This window comes from Denticeps clupeoides, unplaced genomic scaffold (genome assembly GCF_900700375.1).
Source record: "Denticeps clupeoides unplaced genomic scaffold, fDenClu1.1, whole genome shotgun sequence".
NCBI lineage: Eukaryota > Metazoa > Chordata > Actinopteri > Clupeiformes > Denticipitidae > Denticeps > Denticeps clupeoides.
In genome coordinates, this window is record NW_021630090.1 from 197,228 (window position 1) to 206,900 (window position 9,673).

Here is a 9,673-nt window from a genome sequence, read left to right on the forward strand (position 1 = left end):
TAATGCGTCCTCCAGCGCCGTTGCGTCCTTGATTGTTGTGTTGATGGATGGACAACTTTTTTTTAAATAATGAAACTGAAAAGCCTGGTTCCTCTGTGAATATTAGTTGTTGCTGAGCGGAGTGATGTGGTCAGCGTGCCACATCAGCCCCGTCATCACGGTGCGAGGTCGTTTTAATGGGAACCCCCTCTCTGTTCTCCTGTCCAGCCAAACTTGCCCCTCCTCCCGGACTCCAGTGTCGGAGAAATCCCCGGAAAGGTCCAGCACCAGTACAGCAACAACATGTCCACTCTGGACATCCACTGTCTGGCCCAAATGCAGCCCAAACTGTCCTCGACCTCGACTCCTCCCACCCTGGACGGAGCATCCAAGACGGACGCTGCCCTGAAGGTCACCGTGAAGCTGAAGCACCGCCCTCGCGCCTTCTACAACAGCAACAGCTCTGATGAGGGCGGAGCCATGCGCCACCATGTCTTTGCCAAGCGCTGGAAGGGTCTCCGCTGGCGCAAGTGGACGGTCCAGATCGTGGTGCCCAGGGGCAACCTGCAGCTGCCCGACGAGGACGAGGTGGACCAGCTGCTGCAGAAGTTGGGGGCTTCGCTGCGCCCGGACCCCCTCCCCCGTGACCTGCGCCGCTGCTGCTTCTGCCACCAGGAGGGCGACGGCCAGACGGACGGCCCCGCCCGCCTCCTTAACCTGGACTTGGACGTGTGGGTGCACCTGAACTGCGCGCTGTGGTCTACCGAGGTGTACGAGACGCAGGCGGGTGCGCTCATCAACGTGCAGATGGCGCTGCAGCGTGGCCTGGCGGTCCGCTGCGCCTACTGCCAGCAGACGGGCGCCACCAGCGGCTGCCACCGCCTGCGCTGCACCAACGCCTACCACTTCACCTGCGCCCTCAAAGCACAGTGCACCTTCTTCAAGGACAAGACCATGCTGTGCCACGTGCACCGACCACGGGGCGGAGAGAGGGGTTGGGGAGGGGAGAAAGGGGTGGGGCCGTACGAGCACGAACTGCGCTGCTTCTCCGTGTTCCGCCGCGTGTACGTGCAGCGTGACGAGGCAGGGCAGATCGCCAGGATCGTGCAGCGGGGCGAGAGGGAGAGCACGTTCCGCGTTGGCAGCCTGGTCTTCCATGCCGTCGGTCAGCTGCTGCCCAGTCAGATGCCCGCCTTCCACTCGCACAGCGCCATCTTCCCCGTGGGCTACGAAGCCAGCCGCATCTACTGGAGCATGCGCCACGGCAACCGCCGCTGCCGCTACCTGTGCTCCATTTACGAGAGCGACAGCCAACCGCTGTTCAGCATCCGAGTTGTGGAGCAGGGATACGAGGAGCTGCTGCTGACTGGCAGCACGCCGAAAGGTGACAGATAAACTCTCATACGAAGTCCCCGCAACGTACTCTCATACGATGCACACGACATCCCTGCAACGTACTTTCATACGACGCACATGTTACGTACACACAACGTCCCCGCAACGTACTCTTATACGATGCACACGACATCCCTGCAACGTACTTTCATACGACACACCCGTTACATATACGTACATGATGTCCCTGCAACATACTCTCGTACGACGCACACGACATCCCTGCAACGTACTTTCATACGACGCACGCGTTACATACACACAACGTCCCCGCAACGTACTCTCATACGATGCACACGACATCCCTGCAACATACATTCATACGGCACACGCGTTACGTACACACAACGTCCCCGCAACGTACTCTCATACGATGCACACGACATCCCTGCAACGTACATTCATACGACACACGCGTTACATATACGCGCATGATGTCCCTGCAACATACTCTCATACGACGCACACGACATCCCTGCAACGTACTTTCATACGACGCACGCGTTACGTACACACAACGTCCCCGCAACGTACTCTCATACGATGCACACAACATCCCTGCAACGTACTTTCATACGACGCACATGTTACGTACACACAACGTCCCCGCAACGTACTCTTATACGATGCACACGACATCCCTGCAACGTACTTTCATACGACGCACGCGTTACGTACACACAACGTCCCCGCAACGTACTCTCATACGACGCACACGACATCCCTGCAACGTACATTCATATGACACACGCGTTACGTACACACAACGTCCCCGCAACATACTCTCATACGACGCACACGACATCCCTGCAACGTACTTTCATACGGCACACGCGTTACGTACACACAACGTCCCCGCAACGTACTCTCATACGATGCACACGACATCCCTGCAACGTACATTCATACGACACACGCGTTACATATACGCGCATGATGTCCCTGCAACATACTCTCATACGACGCACACGACATCCCTGCAACGTACTTTCATACGACGCACGTGTTACGTACACACAACGTCCCCGCAACGTACTCTCATACGATGCACACGACATCCCTGCAACGTACATTCATACGACGCACGCGTTACGTACACACAACGTCCCCGCAACGTACTCTCATACGATGCACACGACATCCCTGCAACATACATTCATACGACGCACGCGTTACGTACACACAACGTCCCCGCAACGTACTCTCATACGATGCACACGACATCCCTGCAACGTACATTCATACGACACACGTGTTACGTACACACAACGTCCCCGCAACGTACTCTCATACGATGCACACGACATCCCTGCAACGTACATTCATACGACACACGCGTTACGTACACACAACGTCCCCGCAACGTACTCTCATACGATGGACATGACATCCCTGCAATGTACTTTCATACGACGCACGCGTTACGTACACACAACGTCCCCTCAACGTACTTTCATACGACGCACGCGTTACATACACACAACGTCCCCGCAACGTACTCTCATACGATGCACACGACATCCCTGCAACATACATTCATACGGCACACGCGTTACGTACACACAACGTCCCCGCAACGTACTCTCATACGATGCACACGACATCCCTGCAACGTACATTCATACGACACACGCGTTACATATACGCGCATGATGTCCCTGCAACATACTCTCATACGACGCACACGACATCCCTGCAACGTACTTTCATACGACGCACGCGTTACGTACACACAACGTCCCCGCAACGTACTCTCATACGATGCACACAACATCCCTGCAACGTACTTTCATACGACGCACATGTTACGTACACACAACGTCCCCGCAACGTACTCTTATACGATGCACACGACATCCCTGCAACGTACTTTCATACGACGCACGCGTTACGTACACACAACATCCCCGCAACGTACTCTCATACGACGCACACGACATCCCTGCAACGTACATTCATATGACACACGCGTTACGTACACACAACGTCCCCGCAACATACTCTCATACGACGCACACGACATCCCTGCAACGTACTTTCATACGGCACACGCGTTACGTACACACAACGTCCCCCGCAACGTACTCTCATACGATGCACACGACATCCCTGCAACGTACATTCATACGACACACGCGTTACATATACGCGCATGATGTCCCTGCAACATACTCTCATACGACGCACACGACATCCCTGCAACGTACTTTCATACGACGCACGTGTTACGTACACACAACGTCCCCGCAACGTACTCTCATACGATGCACACGACATCCCTGCAACGTACATTCATACGACGCACGCGTTACGTACACACAACGTCCCCGCAACGTACTCTCATACGATGCACACGACATCCCTGCAACATACATTCATACGACGCACGCGTTACGTACACACAACGTCCCCGCAACGTACTCTCATACGATGCACACGACATCCCTGCAACGTACATTCATACGACACACGTGTTACGTACACACAACGTCCCCGCAACGTACTCTCATACGATGCACACGACATCCCTGCAACGTACTTTCATACGACGCACGCGTTACGTACACACAACGTCCCCTCAACGTACTCTCATACGACGCACACGACATCCCTGCAATGTACTTTCATACGACGCACGCGTTACGTACACACAACGTCCCCTCAACGTACTCTCATACGACGCACACGACATCCCTGCAACGTACATTCATACGACGCACGCGTTACATATACGCACATGATGTTCCTGCAACGTACTCTCATACGATGGACATGACATCCCTGCAATGTACTTTCATACGACGCACGCGTTACGTACACACAACGTCCCCTCAACGTACTTTCATACGACGCACGCGTTACATACACACAACGTCCCCGCAACGTACTCTCATACGATGCACACGACATCCCTGCAACGTACATTCATACGGCACACGCGTTACGTACACACAACGTCCCCGCAACGTACTCTCATACGATGCACACGACATCCCTGCAACGTACATTCATACGACACACGCGTTACATATACGCGCATGATGTCCCTGCAACATACTCTCATACGACGCACACGACATCCCTGCAACGTACTTTCATACGACGCACGTGTTACGTACACACAACGTCCCCGCAACGTACTCTCATACGATGCACACGACATCCCTGCAACGTACATTCATACGACGCACGCGTTACGTACACACAACGTCCCCGCAACGTACTCTCATACAATGCACACGACATCCCTGCAACATACATTCATACGACGCACGCGTTACGTACACACAACGTCCCCGCAACGTACTCTCATACCATGCACACGACATCCCTGCAACGTACATTCATACGACGCACGCGTTACGTACACACAACGTCCCCGCAACGTACTCTCATACGATGCACACGACATCCCTGCAACGTACATTCATACGACACACGCGTTACGTACACACAACGTCCCCGCAACGTACTCTCATACGATGGACATGACATCCCTGCAATGTACTTTCATACGACGCACGCGTTACGTACACACAACGTCCCCTCAACGTACTCTCATACGACGCACACGACATCCCTGCAACGTACTTTCATACGACGCACGCGTTACATATACGCACATGATGTTCCTGCAACGTACTCTCATACGATGGACATGACATCCCTGCAATGTACTTTCATACGACGCACGCGTTACGTACACACAACGTCCCCTCAACGTACTCTCATACGATGCACACGACATCCCTGCAACGTACATTCATACGACACACCCGTTACATATACGCACATGATGTCCCTGCAACGTACTCTCATACGATGCACACGACATCCCTGCAACGTACTTTCATACGACGGACGCGTTACGTACACACAACGTCCCCGCAACGTACTCTCATACGATGCACACGACATCCCTGCAACGTACTTTCATACGACGGACGCGTTACGTACACACAACGTCAAGTCAAGTCAAGTCAGCTTTATTGTCAATTCTGCCACATGTACAGGACATGCAGAGAATTGAAATTACGTTACTCTCTGACCCATACAAGTCCCCTGCAACGTACTCTCATACGATGCACACGACATCCCTGCAACATACTTTCATACGACGCACGCGTTACGTACACACAACGTCCCCGCAACGTACTCTCATACGATGCACACGACATCCCTGCAACATACATTCATACGACACACGCGTTACATATACGCACATGATGTCCCTGCAACATACTCTCATACGACGCACACGACATCCCTGCAACGTACTTTCATACGACACACGTGTTACATATACACACATGATGTCCCTGCAACATACTCTCATACGACGCACACAACGTCCCCGCAATGTACTTTCATATGACGCACGCGTTACGTATACACAACATCCCCGCAACGTACTCTCATACGATGCACACGACATCCCTGCAGCGTACATTCATACGACACACGCGTTACATATACGCACATGATGTCCCTGCAACATACTCTCATACGACGCACACAATGTCCCCGTAATGTACTTTCATACGACGCACGTGTTACGTACACACAACGTCCCCGCAACGTACTCTCATATGATGTACACAACGTCCCCGCAATGTACTCTCATACGATGCACACAACGTCCCCGCAACGTACTCTCATACAACGCACACGTCTCATTTCGACGTATGCGTACATTCATACGACACACGTGTTACGTGCACACACACAATGTCCCCGCAACGTACTTTCACACGACGCACGCGTTACATATACGCACATGACGTCCCTGCAACGTACATTCATACAACACACAGGATGTCCCCGCAACACACTGTCATACGACACACATGACGTCCCCGCAACGTACTCTCATACGACGCACATGTCTCATTGCGATGCATACTGTACATTTATACGACACACGCGTTACTTACATGCACACGACGTCCCCGCAACACACTGTCATACGACGCACATGACGTCCCCGCAACGTACTCTCATACGACGCACACTTTACACACTGACGCTGTGGTCCTCTGCTATGTTTTCAGGCGTGTGGGATCAGGTCCTTGTGTCGGTGGCGGAGAGGCGGAAGGAGACGGGGATGCTGAAGCTGTTTCCGGTCTACCTGAAGGGGGAGGACCTGTTCGGCCTCACCGTGTCGGCTGTCATCAGGATTGTAGAGTCGGTGAGTGGAGGAGAGTCATGTGACACCAGCTGACTCCACCTCCTTATTTATCGATACCAAATTCTTACTGTGTGTGTGTATGTAGCTCCCAGGTGTGGAGGCCTGTGAACGTTACACCTTCCGTTATGGGCGGAACCCCCTGATGGAGCTTCCTCTGGCCATCAACCCATCAGGCTGCGCTCGCTCAGAACCCAAAGCCTCTTCACACATCAAGAGGTGCGTGTGTGTGTGTGTGTGCGTCCTCCTGTCGGAGCTGGTCATCTTCTTGCCATTTCTTGTCCCCTCTGTTGTATTTTTACCTGCATCTTCTGCCTGCTGAGTCTCACTCTGCACTCCAACCAGAGCAACCATTTGGAATAAATATGAAGTGTCACAAATCAGAATTGTGGGGAAAATTCAGGAGCCTTTTTAATTTCTTCCTGCTTTCGTTGAGGAACAGTTCTGTCAGGATCAGCTGATTACTTCCTCTAACGTGGATCCAAAATTCCTGTCGTTTGCACTTTGGTTAAGAAAGCTTGAGGGTGTATGTTGACCTCTGACCCCGCAGGCCACACACCCTGACAAGCAACAGCTCCTCCAAGGCCCTGCAGGGCGCCGCCCACCCGCCCGAGATGGGAACCCTCTACAGCAAGCAGTTCGTCCACTCCAAATCGTCACAGTACCGCCGCATGAAGGCGGAGTGGAAGAGCAACGTGTACCTGGCGCGGTCACGGATCCAGGCGAGTCACAACGTGTCCTCTGTATTTAACCGTCACCCTTGGTGAGCAGTGACCATGACAGGCGCCTGGGGAGCAGTGTGTGGGGACGGGACCTTCATCAAGGGGACCTCAGTGGCACCTTGGCGGATCGGGATTCGAACCCACAACCTTCCAGTTACGGGGCCGCTTCCCGATCCACTGCCCCACATATTAAACACATAATTACAATATTCATGAATTGATTTGTAACTTTTTTCTCATTTACAAAAGTCTGTAAGTCCATCAGGCGAAGTCTTCGTCTTCTTCTCAGCCTGTGTTAGAAACGTAATAGATGAGCGGTGGCGCCTGGTCCCTGCGTGACCTTTACTCCCGTTCCACAGGGACTGGGTCTGTACGCCGCCAGGGACATCGAGAAGTACACCATGGTGATCGAGTACATCGGCACCATCATACGCAACGAGGTGGCCAACCGCAAGGAGAAGATGTACGAGGCTCAGGTGAGCAGCAGAGACACGTCCAGCTGTTCTCGTCCAATCACGTCACAGTCAATCAGCTGTCCCGTTCTCTGTCTCTGTAGAACCGCGGAGTCTACATGTTCCGCATCGACTGCGAGCACGTCATCGATGCCACCATCACAGGAGGACCAGCGAGGTACACACACACACAGACACAGACACACACACACACACACACACACACACAGATACACTCAGATATACACTTTATACATGGAGCACAGAACCGACCGTCTTCACCCGTCACAGGTACATCAACCACTCATGCGCCCCCAACTGCATCGCGGAGGTGGTGACGTTTGAGAGGGGACACAAGATCATCATCAGCTCCAAGCGCAGGATCCAGAGGGGGGAGGAGGTGACGAAGCCGGCGGGAGAACGTGCTGTAGAACGTGCCGTGGAACGCGTCTAACTCTCCTTCTCTTGTCCGTCCTCAGCTGTGCTACGACTACAAGTTCGACCTGGAGGACGATCAGCACAAGATCCCCTGCAACTGCGGCGCCGTCAACTGCCGCAAGTGGATGAACTGAGAGGCCCATCCAATCAGGGCGAGCGAAGCGACCGCAGAACTGTACACTTCTTCATCATCATCATCATCATCAACGTGGCACAAAGACATGAGGCGGGGGTTGGGGAGGAAGGTGTGTGTGTGTGTGTGTGTGTGTTCTATTGTTGTTTATTGGATGGGTTCAACTCACCAGCTGACCAGGAGAGTAAAACGCTGGCCGCGGCCTTACTTAGTACCGAAGAGGCGGGTTCCTCGACAAACAGAAATATATATATATATATATATACAGATACGCTCTATACACACATGTATGTAGACATCACTGAACAAGGAATGTACTGGGAGACTTTCCTTTGGGATAAAACTAAGGGAATAATTAACTTGCACTAGAAAAACGGAAAAAAACGAAAAAAAATCCGAAAAAATGATGCTGTTCAAATACTTGATTCCATGAGTCAGTTTATTTTTCTTTTCTTTTCTGAGTTTTTTTGATGTAAAATAAGAGGAGACCTTTTGTATTTATTACTGAATGAAGCTATTTTTTAAACGTGGCGTGGCGTGGCGTGGCGGCCTGTACATACGGCAGACTGACGACGACGCATCTGTAAATAAGTCTGCAAATTCCGGAATTTCTCGAAAAATCCTCGACCAAATGCTACCTGTCGCGCGGCGCGGCGCTTTCCTGTTGGGCCGGCGGCGTGTTGGCGAAGGAAGAGAGATGATCCACGATGATCCACGATGTATAGATCTGTACAGAATGTTCAGAAAACTGAAAAAAATCAGAGTATTTTTGTTGTATTTAGATTGTAGTTATGATATCGTCTAAAATAATCTGACCACTTGAATATTGTTTCTATCAGTTCTTTTTTTTTTTTTTTTTTTTTTAGATGTGAATGATAAGCGCAATCAGAAAGAACCAATCACGTGAGGGCATGTTATGAGTTATAAATTATGTAGAACTGTGAATTTCTTTCTTTTTTTCTGGTTTACATTTTGAGTTTTGAGGGGTGACGTGCGGTCTGGTGATTTTCTTCCTTTTTTTAGTTGGGCGACATTAATACCTGCTACCGGCTCCGATCTCCGGTTTTTTACCCTGCCTGTGGCGCACAACTTCTCTAGACTATAATCATGTTGGTATATTCAGTCTTGTAACATACACGGCATGTATTTTTTAAAACTTTATGATGAAATCAATTGTACATAATTTCTCAATGACTGGTTGTAATGAAATTTGTTTCCTGGGTGTTTTTTTTTTTTTTTTTTTCTTCTTCTTCTTTCCTTGTACAAAACTCGGACATCTTAACAGTATTTGTCTCTTTTCTTTGTCCTGTATAGTATCTCATGTTGAAAATGAAGCCTTTTTGAAGTATACAGAGTGTGATGGATTTTG

At 51.3% G+C, this 9,673-nt stretch overlaps 1 protein-coding gene across 1 annotated transcript in view; it reads left to right on the plus strand.

Moving 5' to 3' along the window:
- kmt2ca (lysine (K)-specific methyltransferase 2Ca) overlaps positions 1-8,605 on the plus strand; it is a 71,592-nt gene extending 62,987 nt beyond the window's left edge. Inside the window, 8 exon segments of the mRNA XM_028968703.1 lie at positions 208-1,363; positions 6,426-6,562; positions 6,648-6,778; positions 7,110-7,281; positions 7,641-7,757; positions 7,838-7,911; positions 8,025-8,133; positions 8,213-8,605. Of these exon segments, the coding sequence (XP_028824536.1) occupies positions 208-1,363; positions 6,426-6,562; positions 6,648-6,778; positions 7,110-7,281; positions 7,641-7,757; positions 7,838-7,911; positions 8,025-8,133; positions 8,213-8,305 (1,989 nt within the window). The 3' untranslated portion in view covers positions 8,306-8,605.
- Positions 8,606-9,673: the final 1,068 nt, after the last annotated feature.